This window comes from Pipistrellus kuhlii, unplaced genomic scaffold (genome assembly GCF_014108245.1).
Source record: "Pipistrellus kuhlii isolate mPipKuh1 unplaced genomic scaffold, mPipKuh1.p scaffold_m20_p_21, whole genome shotgun sequence".
Lineage (NCBI taxonomy): Eukaryota > Metazoa > Chordata > Mammalia > Chiroptera > Vespertilionidae > Pipistrellus > Pipistrellus kuhlii.
Genome location: NW_023425520.1, coordinates 1,281,475 through 1,300,146, shown reverse-complemented (window position 1 = coordinate 1,300,146; position 18,672 = coordinate 1,281,475). Strand labels below are relative to the sequence as shown.

Here is an 18,672-nt window from a genome sequence, read left to right as displayed (position 1 = left end):
CACACACACACACACACACACACACAGAGCCCCCTAGGGCCAGGGCTGAGCCAGGGAGAGAGAGAGTGCTGGGATAGCAGGGGGGTTTTTCTCACCCTGATGAATTCCTGCCCACCCATTAAGGTGCAGATAGAATACCCTCTCTCCCAGGAAGCTCTCCTACCCCTGCTATCCCAGCACTCTCTCTCTCCCTGGCTCAGCCCTGGCCCTAGGGGGCTCTGTGTGTGTGTGTGTGTGTGTGTGTGTGTGTGTGTGTGTGTGTGTGAGTGTGTGTGTGTGTAGCTCAGTATTACCCAGATTGGGGCTCATCAAGTGCAGGGATGGAACCGAGGCCTCTTACAGTCCTTGGCTTCATCCAACACAGAGAGAGCTGGGCAGTGGGGAGTGGCAGTTATTGTATTTAGTGAATCAGCAAACCATACCTTTAGCTTGGAATCTTTATTTGTGTAATCTGGTTTGGCAAACTCCTGTTCATCCTTCAAAACCCACTTCACATGCCCTTTCCTTACAAAAAGCCCGACCCAGGCAGCATTTACTGGGAAGAGAGCTGAAGGCCCCGCCTCCTGTGTTTCAGCCAGGATGCATGAGGCTGATGAAGACCTTTTTAAAAAATATATATATTTTATTGATTCTTTACAGAGAGAGAATCGTCAACTAGCTGCCTCTTGCACATCCCCAGGGGATGTACCTGAAACCAAGGCACATGCCCTTGACCAGAATCAAACCTGGGACGTTTCATTCTGCAGGCCTACGCTCCATTCACTGAGCCAAACCGGTTTTGGCTGAGAAATGGATTTGGCAGGCTTCCCCAGATAGAATCACATCATTATAAGAAGAACATCGATTTCCAAAGCCATTGCTCTATACCTGCGGGCACCAAAGGACAGCGTCCCACATACCGCCCACAGTTGTTTTTAGGTGCCCGCCCTAACCCAATCGCGGGGCGCGAGCCCTTTAAGAGGCGGGCCCTCGGGGGCGGGGCTCAGTCAAACCCGCCCCGGGAGCGACGGCGCCGCCGCAGCCTCAGTGCTTCTGCGCGGTCTCCGCGCGGTTCCGGGGTCCGGGTTTTTTTGTTATTTTTCCCCCAAAGAAACAGCCTTGGAGCCGGAGCGACCGCCCCCCACAAAAACCCACAGGACACCTGGCCTCGGGTCATTGGCAAAATCCCCAATTTTTCCGGCAAAGGGCTGATCGAGGCGACATTTAGGGCTGGGAAGGGTGGGGAGGTGACGGCTCAGGTCCGGGGCTGCCGGCGAGGACGTTCCAGCTCAGAGGCGTGGACTCGGTCTCGCTATTGCGGCTGGGCTGGCGCCGGGATTCGAACCCGTGCTGCTGAGCCCAACTTCGAACTCTGAGGACTTGTGGAGCTAAGATGGCCCAGTCCTTGGTTTGTGCAGACACCGTGAGCAGGTGAGGGAGGCCCTGAGGAGGTGGCGGCGGGCCGTAGTGGCACCGTCCTCTGCTTGGGGTTGAACTCTCTTTGGATGGAGCATGGGGCTTGTGAAGCCGGTGGCGAGGAGGGGTGGGCTGGCGGGGGCTGGGCCCTCAGTGCTGGATCCAGCCCCTCTCCTCGCCCTGATTCTGGTGCCTCCAGGGTGAGTTCGGTTCTGAATCGCAACACCCGGCAGTTTGGAAAGAAGCACCTGTTCGACCAGGACGAGGAGACGTGCTGGAACTCGGACCAGGTGAGCTCCCCCACCCCTTATGGGAATCAGACTCAGGGGCCCAGGGTGCCTCCAGAACTCCAGGGCTCCACAGGTGGGCTTAGTCGGGTTGGCCAACACGTGCTGAATCCTGCCCCCACGCTTCCAGGGCCCCTCCCAGTGGGTGATACTGGAGTTTCCCCGGCGCGTCCGTGTCTCCCAGCTGCAGATCCAGTTCCAGGGGGGCTTTTCCAGTCGCCGGGGCTGCCTAGAAGGTACTGGAAGGCCCTGGAAGAGGGGGAGAAGGGGTCGGAGGGGACACCCTGGCCTCACAGTCTGCCTCTTTCCCTGCTGCAGGTTCTCAGAGGAGTGAGGCTCTCGGTAAGATTGTGGACTTCTACCCTGAAGACAACAACTCCATTCAGATATCCTACCCTGGCCTCTGGGTGGGGGTGGTCTGTGCCTCTAAAAGCTGCCGGCTGTGTGTGGCCTCTAGGCCTGCATTCCTTCATCTGTGAAACGGGCCGATGGTAATGTTGTGTGTGTCTCAGGGACCTACAGCCCGTCTGACCCGGACTGGGTAGGTGGGGGCTGCAGACAGTTAAACGGTAAGCTGTTTCCCTTGACTGCGGTGCTCACACCTTTCCCGTACCGGCTGCGGAAGTGGACCAGCTGAAGGTAACGTTTGAGGACCCCGCGGACTTTTTTGGCCGAGTGGTCATCTACCACCTGCGAGTGCTGGGGGAGAAGGCGTGAGGCCGCTGGGCAGCGCCTCCTCCCGGAGACCCTCAGGAAGCACAGCCCAGTCCTGCGAGTTCTGCACGGCTTTATTGGTTTCTGCCGGGAAGCACCCCTCCCACCGTCTGTCTGTCCGTCCGGAGCTGCCTCTGAAGCCAGTGCTGGGTTCCCCCAACGCTGGGCCGACCGTCTTGTTCCCTGAGTGTCTGAGTCCCTGTGGGGAAGGCGGCCTTCACTCGGGGTCGTCGGGCACCAGGTTGTTCTGAAAGAGTCTGAGGATGTGGTTCTCGATCACCTGTTGCACTGGAAACGGGACCAGGAAAAGGTGGCCGTGAATGGGACTGGGCTGCAGAGAAACACGCCCACCTGCACCCGCCCTTCCCCGGGGTTACTGCCTTGAGAACAGCTACACCCTGCCCTCCGGGGGGCGAACAGGGCCCTCCCCACGTACAAAGGTAAATCCGCACGCCTCCCAGGGCACAGCTGGGAAGACTGAGGCCCCTATCGGCGACCAGAATTGAACCCGGGACCTTTCAGTCCGCAGGAGACTGAGGCCCCTATCCCAGGAACCTCAGTTTCCCCTAAGTTTATAAAAATGTTTTTGGAGGCATTTCAGAGTTATAAAAATACTCCTTACAAAACAAAATCGGTGAATTGTTATATGTATGAAAGGACAAGAAGGGCTATGGAGATTGATTTGTCCCACATGGAAGACTCCTTGAAGAAAGGAGGGGATATTTCCCAAACCATCAATCCCCTCCATGACCACAGAGGTTGGTTCTGTTAGAATCACCCCATTCCATGGGTGGGGAAGCAAATGGAGAAGTGAGGAGTCAAACTGGGGTCTCTACTTACACCCACTTCCTGCCTCAGTGAGTAGTCTCCACGGCCCTGGACACTCCCTCTGGGTGTCCTCACCCTGCCAGGCCTCTGCATGAGGTGTTTCTCTAGCCTGGACCATCCTCCCTCCCCCTGGGTCCCCAGGAAGCCCAATGTGACCCCCCATCCATCCTGAGGTGGGCCAGGCCTCTCGGTGCCAGAGTGTCCTCCATCATGACCTCAGTCACTGACACACATGGACCTCCACCTCCATATCATAAGGAGTCCCCTGAACTAGGCCTAGCACATGGCCCAAGCCAGGTACACAGTGGCCCTCAATGTTTGCTAATGTGAACATTCTTGTTGCCAGTATCCAAGAGGCAACCCCCATGTGCCCTCTCTGGTCACCCCACCTACGGCACCCTGTCCCTTCCCCATGTGTCTCAGGCTGACCTTTGCGGTATCCCAGAGCCACAGCGAGATCCATTGGGGTGTAGCCAGAGTCAGCTTCGGTGGTGAGGTCAGCTCCTCGGGCTACAAAGCAGAGCGGGCGCTGCAGGGGAGGACTGGGAGCCCAGAACGGGGCCTGGGACTCTGGAGAGGCAGTGACCCCCAAAGACAAAGCCCCAGGTCTGTTGGTTGTCCATGTGGCCTTGGACAAGAGACTGAGCTCTCCTGAGAATGTGGCCAACAGAACTCCCACCTCCAGGGTCCCTGAGACCAGACCCCTGTGGTATCCCACCACCTCCTGCCCCCTGATCGTTCAGTCCTTTGGGAAAAGCAGGCAAGATCCGTTGAAGCAGCGCTCTGACCCCTCCCTGGCCCTGAGGATTCCTGCAGTGCCAGCGAGGGCCCTTGGCCTCCCAAGGTCGGCCTCTACTCCCACTCACCCAGCAAGGCCTCCACGCACTTCACATGGTTCCCACGCACGGCATAGAGCAGTGGCGTCCCTCCATTCTGTCAGGGGCAGGGGCAACCAGCACTACCTTTACTGGATTCTCATACCGCCCAGCACCCTCCAGTTTAATGTGCTTCCTTCTCTCTCTCTCTCTTTTTGTTCTTTCTCTTAGCTCCTCCTTTGGGGCTCAGCTTAGATGTCCCTCTTCTAGGTGGCCCTCCCTGTCCTCCCTTGGCTGTGCAGATCACCAGCTACCTATGTGACTGTCATCACAGCATTATTCGCTACATCTCAGCTGAGTGTTTCTATATTGGCTCCTCTCTCCCTCCCTCCCGTCCCACCAAACCTAGGAGATCTGAGGCTTGGGGAGGAGTCCGTCTTGTGTTCTTAGCATCCAGAGCAGGCCTGGTACCCTGCAAGGAGCCCAGGGCCGGCATGCGGTGCCTCACCCAGTCGTAAATGTTGATGTCCACATCATGCTCCAGCAGCAGCACCACGATGTCTGTGTAGCCACCTGTGCTGGCCAGTGAGAGGGCGCTCTCCCGCTCCTTGGCCAGGATGTGGGGGTCGGCACCCTGGGGGGAGCAGAGAGAGAGTGGTGATGGGAGGAGTGGGAGATCCCCTGGAATCCTGTGGTCCCCATGGCGGCCACATCTAACGACATGGCACTGGCAGATTCAGCGGAGACTTGGCCGCCCTCAAGTCCCTGGAAGTCCCCAGCTGGGCAGGGACGCACCCATTCAAGCAAGAATCGGACGGTCTCTTTCTCTCCGAAGGCTGAGGCCCAGATGAGGGGGGTGAAGCCACGCTCGTCCGGCTTGTTGATGAGGTTGTCTCCTGGCAGGAGGGGTGGTACCACTGGGCTGCACCCCTGCCCCCTCTCCCAAAGCTGTGGGAGCGGGGATCAGGTGGGCAGCTGGGGTCAGATGGGGGGACATGTGTGGATACACACAAGTGGCCACGCTTGTACACAAGCATAGACATAGGCATGGACACTCACAGGTCACAACAACATCCATGCACACACCAGCACACAAGGTCAGACAAACACCTGGGTGTAAACACACACCTTTCCTCAGATGCTCCTTCAGCTGGCTCAGTTCTCCCTGGGCTGCAAGCTGGTGGATGGACAGGGCTGGGGCCAGAGAGAGGCAGTGTCCTCACTTGTCTCGTCCTTGCTTTGTGCCTCAGTTTAGCTTCTGTCCCAAGTTGCTCCTCTCAGCCCTGCCACCCCCCTCCCCCCTCCCCGTTAAGGACAGGGGCCACTCACAGTCCAGGGTGGCCGGCAAGGCAGAGACCTCATTCCCCCGCTGCCGGTTGGTGAGGGTCGTAGAGTGCTTTAGGGAGTTGCCTGTTAGAGAGAGGAAGGGTTCTGGGGCTTCAAGCTAGACCCTGGGGGTTTAGAGCCACCAAAGACACTGCATGACTCTCTCTTCCACTCCACTGATGCAAGTGGAGCTGAGCCCTGAGAAGCTGGAAGCTACAGGACCCACTGGCCAATCTGGGGATGTCTCATAGACATCAATGGGTCATCTGAAAACCTGAAGGATTTGGAGTTTGTTGCTCATCAGAAAAGGCAGTTCTCGGAGTACCCTGAGTGGGGTGCTGGGCCCTGCCTGTCATCAGAGATTTAAATAAGGTATGGGGCAAGGCCACCAGGTCTCCTGAGAGACTGGCAGTCATGACCTAGGTCCTTCTGAGTGATGGAAATGTTCTAGAATTAGAGATAGAGGTTGGGGTTACCTACCACTGTGAATGTACTTACTGCCACTAAATTATATGCAATTCTGGTTAAAATGGCAACTACTATGTTATGTGGATTTTAACATAATAAAAACAAATAAGCAACCCCTTGCTGGGTGGAGCAGGAAGACATGTATGCCCTAGGCGGTGAGACATAAAACAGAGGCTCCATCTAGGCCCTGACATCCCACAGCCCTTGCATCCCAGAGGCTGGTGCCCAGGGAGTACCTACCCTGAGGTGAAGAGGCGCCGGCATCTGGTTCAGGATTCCCAGGATCTGGGGTGCAGGGGAAGAGACTGAGCACCACTGTGTCTGAGCCATCCGGGGCCTCATCCCTGGGGTCCTCAGGTTCCCCAGATTCTGGGGTGGGAGGCTGCTGGGTCGGGCTGAGGTTCTCTGAAGGCTGGGTGCACTCCATGTGGGGAGCTAATGGAGGCACCTAAAGGGGAGAGATGACAATACTTAGGAACAATTCTTATGAAGTTAGGTACCAACTGCATAACTGGCCTTGCACAGTGAGGGTGGATAAACTCAGGCTCAGCAGGGAAATTAAATCACAGTCCAATTCCTTTTCAGGCCCCCTCTCCACCACCACCAGGACACGTCCAACAGTCATTGCTTAAAAGTGCTGGCTCTGGGGTCAACTATCTGGGTTGGAATCCTTCCACTTACAGGCTGTGAGAACTTGGGCACATGCCTTACCTACTCTGAACTTGTATCCAAATTAATAAAAAGGAGAAATGAGGTCTAAAAGAAGTCTTATCTGTACATAGCTAAGCAGGGGGCCTGAAACCGGCAGAGCTTAATAAATGTTCGCTGTGGTTATTTTTTTGGAGGGTGGTCCCCGGAATGACGGAGGGATCAAACAAAGATGTAATTGGTTCCATCCCGCCCGCCCCTCCAAGCCGATCCAGGACATTCACTCACCTTCCACGAACCTTCTCTGTCACCGCTCGCCGCAAGCCCAGATCCCCCAAAACTTGGAGGCCCAATTCACAAACTTTTCCCCTCCAATTGATGTAGCGGGACGCAAGCTGGAGCCTGGATGGTCAGCACACTGGCTTCTTCTGTCGGGACAGAAAGCAACTTGATACTCGACCACTACCCCCACCCCAGAGGCCCCCCACTGCGCCTGCGCACCCTGCCCCCCAAAAGTGCGGAAGGGCAGGAGCAGTAGGAGCTGCTTCTGGCCCTTTAAGGATTGGAGGGGCGTGGCTTCCGCTGGAGCCGGAGCCTCGCAATTGCTCCTGCGCCTCCTAGTCCCGCGGGGTCAGAGAAGTGGGCGGGGCCTCCAAAGGCTCGGCGGATCTCATTGCGCCTCTTAGAAGCCAATCGGCCCCAGTTTGGGGCGGGCAGGCGGGGCTTTCTCCCTCGAGGGCAAGGGGGCGGAAGCAGGCGGGGCGTCCAGGATTTAAAGGGGCGACTCCATTGTCGTCCCGGTCCTCAACCATGCTCCCTCTGGGACAGGTGCAGGGACTTGATTGCAGTGAGGTGCAAAGAGGCCGTTACTACGGTCCGAAGTGAGCGGTGTGTAGAGCGTTCCCCAATTCATCCGCCCCTGGAAAAGGGGGTTCTTCCCTTCCACAGGGTCCCTCCTGGAGCTTCAGGGGTCCGAGCCCCGTCCTCACCGCCTCCCGGTGTGCCCCCTTCCCCTGCCCCTCACTCACGGCCTCCCTCCGGGTTAGGCAGAGACGGAGGAACGGAGAGGCAGGCAGTGGGCACTGGAATAGTGGCAGGGCCCAGCGCGGTTTCGCGGGGGAAGGTTTAGGGAGCTGTCACCGTCTCCAGACTTCCGGTTCCGGTTTTCAAGTAGAACGGGCCTCCGTCGCCATGGAGGAACCGGAGATGCAGCTCAAGGGGAAGAAAGGTAACGCGAGGCAGGCGCTGGGCTGTAGGAAGGGCCCAGGAGCTCGCGGAGGGGCATCTTGACAGGGGGTGCCGGACGGGGGGAAGACGGGGAGGGAGCGTGAGGGGCACCATTGAACCCTGGTCCGGCCTCTGACTAGTTTTGAAACTTTTAGGAAGTGCCCGTGCCTCGGTTTTGTCATTTGTAAAATGGGGAGTATAGCCCTCCTCCCTCCCTTCATAGGCTTGTGAGAACCCGAAGAACTGATGTTGGTAATGCCCTGGGAGAAAGCTGGGGCGTGGCAATCGTGCATATTGTTGCCTTATAGTTACGTATTTGTGTGTGTTTACACTGACTTACCATATATTTATAAGCACATAGTTACAAATTACAAAATGCCATACTTTCTAAATTATGAGTCTCTTGTTATTTTATCACACACGTTATGACTTTTTTTAAAAAAAATTTAAATTGATTTCGGAGAGGAAGGGAGAGATGAGAGAGAGAGAAACATCACTGATGTCCAGCCGGCATGGCTCAGTGGTTATAAATAAACTTCCAGGCACTTACAGACCCAGTGACCAGTGGATCCTTCTAGGAGGAATCTCAGATTTATTCACGGGGGTAAGAGGAATGCGAGGAGATCCGAGTGGGCAGCAGCCGTGTCCACTACACGTAGAATTGGGAGGGGAAAGATCATGAGTTCCCTGGATGCGTTGATAATATGAATGAGGCCATCTGTGACCGTGACCTTCAACCTCTCATCTGGGCCACCGGTGACCCAGCCTCTGGAGAGGACACCAGAGGCTCCTCACTGCTCTGGCTGGCCTCATAGGTTGAGCAATCAGGAGTCTTATGCTTTGTTTCTTTGTGTCTGTGTACCCTTTCTCCTGATTTTGCCTCCTTCCACTGTCAATTCTGGAACCAGTCACAGACAAGTTCACAGAGAGCGTCTACGTCCTGGCCAATGAGCCATCCGTGGCCCTCTACCGGCTCCAGGAGCACGTGCGCCGCTCTCTGCCGGAGCTGGCCCAGCATAAGGTGAGCCCCACGCACCCCTGCCGCACCCCCTGCAGGACTGATTCACACTGGACATGTGAGGACATGGCGGGGGGGACCTGCTGGTGGAGCAGGGGAGGGGCTCTTGGGATGAGTCAAGGCTGGAACACAAGCAAGGAGGCCTGTGGTCCCTGAGGTTGGGGCTGTGGGTGGACAGATGTGGGGCATTGGAAGAAGGAGCAGCAGGCCTAGATCAGTTGTGACCTGAATGGTGTGAAGACTAGAGGGAAGAGCCTGCCAGGGAGAGGGAAGAGCTGATGCAAAGACATAGTAGCTGAAAGCCTGGACCCGTGAGGGAAGAGTTGGAGGAAGAAAGGTTGGGGGCGGGAGGGGGCCAGTCTCTGCAGCCATGGTGATGGGGTGCTGCATCCCAGAGAGCTGGGATGACAGAGGAGGCAGCCTCGCCCTGCCTCATAGCCCTCACCCTGCAACCCCCACAGGCCGACATGCAGCGGTGGGAGGAGCAGAGCCAGGGAGCCATCTACACAGTGGAGTACGCCTGCAGGTGAGCACCTCAGCCTCCCCATTGCCAGCATCACCTCGCTGTGCATGGGGGTCACCGCCTGGGCATTCGGGACCATCTCCGCCAGCTCCCTGGTGAGCCCTGTCTTGAAACCCACCTGAGGGGGGAGGCTTGTGGGTCTCAGTTTCCCCAGGTTCCAGCCTAGGCCTGTGCTTCCCACTATTTGCTCAGCCTCTGTGTGCCTGGGGCAGGCTTCCTCCCAGCTCTGATGCCCTCCCTGTCTATCATAGGAGGGTGTAACAAGGTTGGGGAAACATAACATTTGTCATCTTAACCACTTCTAAGTACTAGTTCAGCGGCATTACGTACATTCACATTGTTATACAACCGTCACCTTCCATCTCCAGAACTTTTCATCTTATACAACTGAAAGTCTGTTTCCTTTAAACACTAACTCCCATCCCTGCTCCCCCAGCCCCTGGCACCCACCGCTCTGTCTTCTGTTTCTCTAATGTGACTTCCCTAGGGACCTCACATGAATGGAGTCATACAGTATTTGTCTTTTTGGGTCTGTCTTCCTTCATTTATAGCAAACACATCAAACTCATGGCCGGTGGGCTGGCGGCAGCGAGTTTGACATGCTTGATTTAGAGTAATGTCCTCAAGGCTCATCCATGTTAGAGTATGTGTTGGAATTTTCTTCCTCTTTAAGGCTGGGTAAAATTCCACATTTTGTTTATCCATTCATTTGTCAGTGGGCATTTGGGTTGCTTCCATGGTTTGTTGTTTGTTTGTTTTGCCTTTTGGTTTTTTTTCTTTATTGATTAAGGTGTTACATATAGGTCCTTATTCCCACATTGCCCTCCCCCGCCCCCCATTCATGCCCTCAACCCCTGGTGTCTGTGTCCATTGGTTAGGCTTATATGCATGCATACAAGTCTTTGGTTGAGCTCTCCCCTGTACCACCACCCTCCCCTAGTACCTAGTTTTTTTATTTTTATTTTTTACTCATCAGGAGATATTTTTTCCATTGTTCTTTAGAGAGAGAATGGAAGGGAGAGAGGAGAGAGAGAGAGAAAGAAAGAGCTAAACAAGCATCGATGTGAGACACGACGACTGGTTACCTCCCACGCTTGCTCCAAAGGAGTCCGGGGATGGATCCAGTAACTGGGGTACATGCCCTTGAACAGGAATTGAGCCTGTGATGTTTGGGTCCACAGGCTGATGCTCTAACCACTGAGCAAATGGTCAGTGCTGTTGTCTTTCTTTTTTAAAATCTTTACCTGAGGATATATTTACTGCTTTTATAGAGAGAGAAACACCAATTTGAAAAGCACATTGGTTGCCTCTCAACTGGGGACTGAATCCCGAAACCAGGGCATGTGCCCTCATCAAGAATTAAACCCATGACCCTCAGGTAATGGGATGATGCTCCAGCCAATGGAGTGTTCTGGCCAGGGCTGGGCTGCTTCCATGTTTTAGCTATTGTGAATAATACTGCTGTAATGTGAATGTGCCATTTGTGTTTTTTTGTTTTGTTGTGTGTGTGTGTGTGTGTGTGTGTGTGTGTGTGTGTTTAAAATATATTTTTATTGATTTCTGAGAGGAAGGGAGAGGGAGAAACATCAGTGATGAGAGAATCATTGACCGGCTACCTCTTGCGTACCCCCAACTGGAGATCGAGCCCACAACCTAGGCATGTACCCTTGACCAGAATTGAACCTGGGACCCTTCAGTTCGCAGTCCGATGCTCTGTCTACGGAGCAAGCCAGCTAGAACTGTTTTTTGGTGTTTAAATTTTCTCTAAATCTTCAGATTGTCTCCTCTGCCCTAGGAGAAAGATGCCTGAGGGTGAAAAACTGCATTTGGTGGATTTTTTTTTTGGCGTTAATGGCAGCTCTGCTGGCCTTTTCTCCTGCACTTCTGTTGGTTTCTGGAACTGTATTTAATGCCTTGGCTTGTTCCATTTGCCTCAGTAGTTTGCCTGGCATGGCCTGTGGGTCATTTGGTGGAGGCTGGACACTCCCAACCTTTCTCGTCTGTGGCACTGTTGGGTTTGCGTGCCTGTTTGTGCTATGTGGGTGAAGGTTCCTTGAAAGGAAGTCCTGCTATTGGGGCCACCGAGCTGAGTGTTCTGCCATCAGCAGTCTTAGCCCCTCCACTGGGGCAGGGGGTGACCGGGACAAATGGCATCTTCCTGACGATGGTGGTCTATGGCTTTATGGACATGAAGGAGCCTTTGGCTTTTATTTATTTATTTTTAAAATATGTTTTTATTGATTTTAGAAAGAGAGAGGGAAAGGGAGAGAGAAAGAGAGATAAACATTGACTGGTTGCCTCCCGTATGCACCCAGACCAGAGATTGAAACTGCAGCCTGGTCGTCTGCCCTGACTGGGAATTGAACCACCAACCTTTCAGGGCATGGGACGATGCTCAATCAACTGAGCCACACTGGTGGGGTGAGCCCTTGGCTTTTAGTTTTTTGAAATGCTTTATGCAGGGTTAATGGTTGGTGTAAAATTGAAAGATGTTAAATTGGGGTAAACTATTTAATAGTGAGTTTATGTTAGTGAAGTTTTTTTCTTTTTTCATTTCTTTAAGTTCTTGTTTTATTAGTGAGTTTTTAAATCAAGTTGGGTAATCAACTACTAGAAAAGCTGACTGCACTTGGTGGCATAAGATGAACAAGTTAACAGAGTGGGTAGCAGTGAACGCTCCTCCCTCTGATCTTGTGGCCATTTTCAAGCAGGTCTCTGATAATAATTGGAAGTGATTTTTTTTTTTTTCTTTCACAAAAGGAAACCACACTTTTAGCTCTGGTCAGTGTGGCTCAGCAGTTGGAGTGTCAGCCCTTGGAATGAAGGGTTGGGGGTTCAATTCCTGGGCAAGGACAATATCTGGGTTGTGGGTTCCTGGTCTGGTCTCCATGTGTATGGGAAGCAACTGATCAATGGGTCTCTCTCACATCCATCTTTCTCTCTCTCTCCCCTGCCCCCTTCTACTCTCTCTAAATATCAATGGAAAAAATATTCTCAGGTAAGGATTAACAACAAACAAAACCACACAATAGGACACTGTTTACTGCAGATGTCGCACAGGTGACTTTCTGGCATTCGCAAGACCCTTGTGTCTTGGCAGGGATATCTAAACATTGAGCTCCTGACGAGCCCTCAAGAGGCCCAGAGTCCCCCAGGTATCTGCTGAGCTCCAGTTGGTGGGTGCGGCAGGGTGGTGCCTACTGCGTCTGTCTTCCCATTATAGTGCCGTGAAGAACCTTGTGGACAGCAGTGTCTACTTCCGCAGCGTGGAGGGCCTCCTCAAACAGGCCATCAGCATCCGGGACCACATGAATGCCACCCAGAGCCACAGGTAGCTCCCAGCACCACCCGCCTCTGCTGTTCTCCGCCTCCTTGCCGGAAGGACCTTTGCTGCTCAGCCAGGAACTGCCGCCATCGCTCCTCTGACAGCTTCCTTTCCGCATCTCACAATGCTGCTGGCTTCCTCTTGTCCTTTGGTGTCTGTGGCAGGAGACTTCAGTCACTCAGTCCCCAGATCCTGAGCTCTGCTGTGTGCCTGGTCCTGGGCTGGGAGCTGGGGACAGAGAGGTGACCAGGACAGGTCTCACAGGGAGGCGCACAGCAGCCAGGCACACACGGAACGGACCAGAACACTTCAGAAACGTGCAGAGGAAACTTGGGGCTCTCTGATGAGGCAGAGGAAGTGGGAGCGGAGGCCTGGCAGATTGGCTGACAGAAATGACTGGGGGTGATGCTGGTGAGGACAGAGGCCCTGGGGCTGGGGAACTGGGTGTTGGAAGAGCATCTAGAGGATGGGTGTGGCCGGAGCAGGTGAGCGAGGGGGAGACGGGGTCAGGGAGGTGGGCAGCCAGCAGGAGGCTGCCCAGAGCTGAGGAGGCTTTCGCTGAAGTCAGATGGCATACAAATGAAAAGCACTCACAGCCCGTGCACACCGGGGAGAGAGTTTGGGGGAAGGAGTTTTTTGTTTTTCATAACTTAATAAATATGCATTTGAACACACACACATGCTGTAAGCCATAATTCTACTTTGAGATGTATCTGGCTCCCGTAGTTTGGGGTTCTGGCCTGCCTGTCTCCCACCAGATATTTAGGGAAAAAACCCACAAACCTCTGTGCTGCTGTGTCGGATAACTGAAACATGAGACATTCAAACAAAAGCCTTGTGAATGTGTAAAGCAGTGTGCAGCCATCCTTCTGAGGCAGCATGCTGGGCTTTACCTTGGTGTGCTGTTCTGCTGCTATTGGTGACAGCCATCACTGGAGTCGACTCTGTAAAGTGCCTTGCACAGCGCCCTGCACTCAGTAGGGCCTCAGAAAGCTAGAGCTTTTCCTTTGAACTCAATGCCCCGCTTGTCCTTGCTGTCGTGAAAATGCAAAGTGCTTTTCTGAAAGCCTCAAGCCGCTGCTGACATCTCTCTTTGCAAAGCCCTGTGGGTTCCAAGTTCTCAGACATGCATGAGTCCCAGCCATGAACTCTGCAGTAGGTGGCTGGTCCCATTTGTACCAAGGACGCCCTGAAGGCTCAGGCCAGGGGTCTTGGGAGGGTGACCCTGTGCACAGTCCAGCCTGGCTGAGCAGGCCTACTGGCCTCAGACTTGGTCTCACGGATACCGCACATGTTCTATTCCAGCCCCGAGGAGTTACCCCCACCCCCCTCGGCCTGATCCCGGAAGAGACTTGGAGGTACTTTGGCCCCTCCAACCAGGTCAGTGCTGAGTGGGACGAGGAGCCTCCTGTCTTCCGCCTTCTGAACTAACCCACCCTTTTGTTGTCCAAGAAGGGATCTGCCATCTAATCACTTGCCTCTGACATGCTGTGTGGTACGGGCCTTGTAGGATGGTTTAGTCAGGGATGGGGGGTTGGGTTGGGGGGCGGGATGCAGAGTGAGGGAGACCTAGTGCTTTCAGCCCAACTCCCTCGTCCTCCCTCTGCCATCTTCTTGCCCTTATTCAGGTCATAAGCCCTATCCTGATCCCAAGGACCCCTCCTAAACAGAGTGGATCCCATATGTCCCTGCCTACCTCATGCCAGCTGCTTGCCTTACTTACGTACCTTCTCTCAGACAGAGCTCGGCATGGCGATCCCACCCAACTCTGGACTCCACTCCACCACTGACCTGCTGTGTGACCTGAGCAAGTTCCTCCCCCTCTCTGGTCTCTGCTTTTATCTTCTTGGAAGTGACTCATCAGGTGGCGGAGGTGGCAGTTTTCCCGCTCCTGCCCGTAACCCCCAGGCCAGCCGTAATGTCCCGAGACAAGGCTTCGCTGCCCGGGGATTCCTATCCCGCATCAGCCATGTTTCCTTGAACCAGTAACTGCCACCGTGTTAGTCCCATTGGTTACACTGTGCTGGGGGCTCTGTAACGGTCATCTTTCCTCCTCAGACAGCCCTCAAATACAGGTGTGACTTGTGCAAGGTCACACAGCTAGAGGAGACCAGACCCCTGCCTGGTTTGGCCCCAGCCTTGCCTCTGACACGCTGTGTGACGGGGCCTAGAACTGACCCTCTCTGGCCTCCCTTTCTCCATCTGGACAAGGAAGGCTGGACTGGACCTTTTCTACAGCCGAGGTGGACCTTTGTGTACTTGCTTGCCTGGCCGGCATTCTGCCACAAGGGGATACACCCATCCTGGGCGTAGGCCAGATGGAGAAGTCACTTGGGAACCCTGAGACTAAATTACTGTATTTGCCAAAATTGCTTTGACTTTTTCCGCTAACTGCAGAGCCTATACTGATCTCTTCGAAATCTAAGCTTAGGAGGTCATGACCCATAGTCTGTACACCTCCAAGGCCAGCTGTGTCAGCACAGTGTCCAGCAAAATGTATCAGGAAGATTCATCAGGCCCACTGCCCTGGGAGGACCCTCCATAGTTCCCTTGGCACTGTGGGTGGCTGGGAGAGAAGGGTGGCAAGGGCCAGGGGCAACCCAGGGGAGAAACAGAGGGTCCTGGTTGGTATAGGGCTGTGGAGGAGCCTGAGGGCCTGGAGAGGGTTTAAGGCCACAGGAGATGTCAAGTACTACCTCCACTGCCAGGAAACGGGAGTTGGTCCTCTCTCCCCTCCTAGAGTATATTAGGGGGCCTCTATTCTGCCTCCCACCCACCAACTTAGTTTGAGGGGAAGGATGAACCTCAGGTCCAACGCATTGAGGCCCTGACTAGCGTGTGGCCTCCACAGCATCCCTCTTCTTGCCTGCTCTGAAAGTGCCTCTAATTGTCCCTCCTTCTACCTGTCCACCATGCAACCGTTTATCCAGCAAATATTGACTGTCCCCTCTGCGCCAGGCCCTGCCGGCCCCGGGGATGCCCTGGTGAGCAAGACAGGCCGCTAAGTGAGGTAACTGCACATATCCCAAGGGTGCTGTGAGGTAGTAGGAGACAGGTGTGGGGTGCCCCAGACCTGGAATTTCCAGGGTTCCCCGCCACCCACAGCCCCAGGACACAACCTTAGCCTGAGACTAATAGACCTCACAAAGAGGTCTGTGCAGGATTCTGGCAAAGGCCCACAGGGAAGGAGTGGGGGCTGGTAATTTGCATCTTATTTACATGGCCGCTTCACCTTTCACACCCACGAACGCCCCTTAACAGTTGGCCGCCAGGGGGCGCAAGAGGCAAAGGCTTGGCTGGGCACTCGGCCTCTAAAAGGTCATTGTCCTCATTCCTGGCTGATTGCAGTGGGAGCATCATGAACCTTCCCCTCTTCCCTGGCCCACCCCTCTCCCCCCACGTCCTCGATTCCATTTTTCAGAGAGCGAACTAAGGCTCCTTGAGGCTGGACTACTCAGCAGGATCCCGCATCAACCCCCAAGCGCTCCTGATCTTCCCTTCTCCTGGTATGGCGTTCCTGCTCAGTGGGACTTGCTTCCAGCAGAACCCCAGAGACAGGACAGCTGGGAGAGAGGCAGTGAGCTCCCCCTGCCTTGGGGCAGGAGTGTAGCATCCATGAGGGTGATCTGGAAGGGATCCCAGCCCTGGTGATGAAGTGTGGCTTCTCCACCCAGCTCATTCCCACCCCATGCGAGGCTCCTTCAGACCTGCAGGTGGGATAAAAGGCCCAGGAAGCCAGCACTGCCCCAGGTTGGTGTGCAGTGGTCAAGGCAGGAATCAGAATTGAGTTTGGTTTTTAGTCCTTATCGCCTGGTTTTATTTCAGCCCTGCTCTAAGGGTCCTGCCCCTGGGAAGTCCCTTCCTAGCCTTGCCATATCCCCCATGAGGCCTCTGGGTGCCCCAAACTTGGTCTCCACGTCCCTCTACCACTCATACCCTCTCCCGGGCGCTCCAGTTGTGTAAGAAACCCATGGAGACACCCTTTGGTGCTGCTACATACTGGGCCTGGCGGAGGAACCCCTGGGCTGGGGAGACAGAGCTGGACGTTTATCCCAAAACCGCTGGGTCAGCACTGGACTGGAGGGAGGGCTGGGGGCGGGAGAATCCTAACTGGGAGGGGGATATGGGATGCTTTTGGGGGAGTGGAAGGTAAGCCTTAAAAGGTTCTCCCCAGAAGGAGAGGCCGCTATTGCCCCCACTTTTCATATGAACAAACAAGCTCAAAAGGGTGGTGTGACGGCGTGAAGTCACTCCGTGAGAGGACATTGGAGCTGGATGGGGACAGGGTCCTTTCACCTGAGGTTCTGTCTGCCAGGCCACACTGTCCCTGCCATGGAGACTCCTCTGCAGCCCTGCCCGCTGCCACGGGGGAGAGGATCTGGAAAAAGGGACCTGGAGGAAGTGGCTCTGCCACCTCACCACCCTCCCACCTCATCTCCCCCATCTGCAGGCCCCCTTCTCAGATCCCTCATCTCTGGCCCTTTCCACCCCCAAACCACCCCTTTATCCTCCAACGTCTTACTCCCCTCTTACTCCCCTTACCAGACTGAGGTAAAAATTTTTCACCCTAACCGGATTGGCTCAGTGGATAGAGCGTCGTCCTACGGACTGAAAGGTCACAGGTTCGATTCCGGTCAAGGGCATGTACCCTGGTTGTGGGCACATCCCCAGTAGGAGGTGTGCACGAGGCAGCTGATTGATGTTTCTCTCTCATAGATGTTTCTAACTCTCTATTCCTCTCTAAAAAATCAATAAAAAATATTTTTAAAAGATTTTTTGACTGTCCCACCCTGGCTGGTTTGGCTCAGTGAATAGAGTGTTGAAAGGTCCTGGGTTTGATTCTGGTCAAGGGCACATGTCCAGTTTATGAGCTCAATCCCTAGGAGGGACTGAGAAGAAGGCAGCCCGTCGATGACTCTCATCACTGATGTTACTATCTCTCCTCTCCCTTCCTCTCTGAAACCAATATATATACGTATATTTAACCATATTAAAAATTTTTTTGACTGTCCCAATGTGGAACGGGGGTCCACAAAGAGTGGCACAGCCAGTGGTGGGAGAGTATAGGATAGGAACAGGGCAAGAGACAAAAGGAAGGGCCGTTATAGGAAATAGGGTGTGAGTGGCAGAAGATGCAGTGGGGCCAGGAACACAGGAGGGAGCCTCGATGGGGGGAGAGGGCAGAGGTAGGTGGGTGTACGGGGCAGCCCCAGCCAACTCAGCTCAAGCCCGCCCTCCTGCCATGCCCCAGCTGCTCCCAGAGCTGCTCCAGCTGCTGCCCTTATGTAACCAGAGCCTGCCTGTTGCATCAGAGATGGCAGGCCGCAGCAGGTAAACAGAGCGGCCCTCAGGGGGCCTGGGCTCCCCAGCCACCTCCACGATCCCCAAGCCTGGTTCTGCACCTTGGAGTTGAGGCAGAAGCCCCCAGACTGGCCTGGGCCCTGGTGTGTTCTTGGAACACATGCGTGTCTGGCATTGGGCTCTGAGGGCGGTGGTGGCAGGGGTAGGGAGGCAGGAACCTTGATGCCCACCTTTTGGCACAGTGTGAACCCTAGATTTTATGTCCAAAGAGGAATATGTGCCCAGGCTGGGCTCTAAACCTCTCATGTCACAGATGGGTAAACTGAGGCATGGAATGTAGCTCAGCCTGTTCCCTGCCTTCGCGTCCTCCACATGATGTCTCCACGTGCTCACCCTGGAGTCCAGGGGTGCAGCCATCCCCTGTTGTCTTCTGAGAAGGTGGACACCAGGCAGCCATGTAACCCCCCTGCACCCCACTTCATCTGCCCTAAATTGACCACCTCCTCTGCATTGCTCAGCCTCTCTGGGGCTCCCAATCTCATCTACTCTGCTCTGGCTTCACCTTTCTTATCTCACCAGCAAAAATCACTGCACTCCTCCTTTGCGCATTGACAAGGGCTTCTGCCTCTCGGAAGGCCCTTCTCCCCGTGGTAGACTACTACTCGAGCTTCAAGGCCCAGAAAAATGCCCCCTCTTCTGGGAAGCGCTTCCTGAGACCTAACCCCCAGGGGCTGGGGGAGTGTGTGGTGGCTGCTCTGCCTCCTCCAGACTGGGGGCGTCTTCAGGATTCCCCAGTC

General features: G+C 54.7%; 4 protein-coding genes across 6 annotated transcripts in view; 3 read left to right on the top strand and 1 right to left on the bottom strand.

Annotated features, from left to right (window-relative positions):
- The first annotated feature begins 990 nt into the window (after positions 1-990).
- LOC118725998 (nuclear receptor 2C2 associated protein) lies at positions 991-3,027 on the top strand. 2 transcript variants are annotated; one of them, XM_036450338.2, is made up of 5 exons: positions 991-1,410; positions 1,595-1,685; positions 1,867-1,918; positions 2,001-2,068; positions 2,283-3,027. In XM_036450338.2, the coding sequence occupies exons 1-5, from the start codon at positions 1,373-1,375 to the stop codon at positions 2,397-2,399; spliced, it is 366 nt and encodes a 121-aa protein (XP_036306231.1). In that variant the 5' UTR covers positions 991-1,372; the 3' UTR covers positions 2,400-3,027. The 2 variants fall into 2 exon arrangements, with proteins under 2 accessions (XP_036306231.1, XP_036306230.1); XM_036450337.2 differs by having other exon boundaries at positions 994-1,410; positions 1,813-1,918.
- RFXANK (regulatory factor X associated ankyrin containing protein) lies at positions 2,453-7,619 on the bottom strand. 2 transcript variants are annotated; one of them, XM_036450335.2, is made up of 10 exons: positions 7,510-7,619; positions 6,770-6,909; positions 6,074-6,281; positions 5,369-5,449; positions 5,168-5,233; positions 4,835-4,935; positions 4,548-4,673; positions 4,091-4,157; positions 3,654-3,734; positions 2,453-2,684 (listed from the first exon to the last, which is right to left on the bottom strand). In XM_036450335.2, the coding sequence occupies exons 3-10, from the start codon at positions 6,258-6,260 to the stop codon at positions 2,614-2,616; spliced, it is 780 nt and encodes a 259-aa protein (XP_036306228.1). In that variant the 5' UTR covers positions 6,261-6,281; positions 6,770-6,909; positions 7,510-7,619; the 3' UTR covers positions 2,453-2,613. The 2 variants fall into 2 exon arrangements, with proteins under 2 accessions (XP_036306228.1, XP_036306229.1); XM_036450336.2 differs by lacking the exons at positions 4,091-4,157; positions 7,510-7,619 and having other exon boundaries at positions 6,770-7,250.
- On the top strand, positions 7,576-12,961 carry BORCS8 (BLOC-1 related complex subunit 8). Its single transcript, XM_036450340.2, has 4 exons — positions 7,576-7,709; positions 8,617-8,729; positions 9,188-9,252; positions 12,473-12,961. Exons 1-4 carry the CDS (start codon positions 7,673-7,675, stop codon positions 12,582-12,584), a joined length of 327 nt encoding a protein of 108 aa, XP_036306233.1. The 5' UTR covers positions 7,576-7,672; the 3' UTR covers positions 12,585-12,961.
- The window catches only part of LOC118725991 (myocyte-specific enhancer factor 2B), a 26,942-nt gene continuing 17,487 nt past the window's right edge, over positions 9,218-18,672 (top strand). Inside the window, exons 1-3 of the mRNA XM_036450325.2 lie at positions 9,218-9,252; positions 12,473-12,580; positions 13,880-13,954. Of these exons, the coding sequence (XP_036306218.1) occupies positions 12,562-12,580; positions 13,880-13,954 (94 nt within the window). The 5' untranslated portion in view covers positions 9,218-9,252; positions 12,473-12,561. The remainder of the gene's footprint in view (positions 9,253-12,472; positions 12,581-13,879; positions 13,955-18,672) is intronic.

Coding starts and splice junctions, on each gene's coding strand:
- LOC118725998 (XM_036450337.2), top strand. CDS start 1,373: ATGGCCCAGTCCTTGGTTTGTGCAGACACCGTGAGCAG. Junction 1,411..1,594: donor TGTGCAGACACCGTGAGCAG/GTGAGGGAGGCC, acceptor TGGTGCCTCCAG/GGTGAGTTCGGTTCTGAATC. Junction 2,069..2,282: donor AAGACAACAACTCCATTCAG/ATATCCTACCCT, acceptor TGCGGTGCTCAC/ACCTTTCCCGTACCGGCTGC.
- BORCS8 (XM_036450340.2), top strand. CDS start 7,673: ATGGAGGAACCGGAGATGCAGCTCAAGGGGAAGAAAG. Junction 7,710..8,616: donor GCAGCTCAAGGGGAAGAAAG/GTAACGCGAGGC, acceptor TTCTGGAACCAG/TCACAGACAAGTTCACAGAG. Junction 8,730..9,187: donor CGGAGCTGGCCCAGCATAAG/GTGAGCCCCACG, acceptor CAACCCCCACAG/GCCGACATGCAGCGGTGGGA.
- RFXANK (XM_036450335.2), bottom strand. CDS start 6,260: ATGGAGTGCACCCAGCCTTCAGAGAACCTCAGCCCGACCCAGCAGCCT. Junction 5,234..5,368: donor CTTGCCGGCCACCCTGGACT/GTGAGTGGCCCC, acceptor CTCTGGCCCCAG/CCCTGTCCATCCACCAGCTT. Junction 4,674..4,834: donor TCCGATTCTTGCTTGAATGG/GTGCGTCCCTGC, acceptor TGCTCCCCCCAG/GGTGCCGACCCCCACATCCT.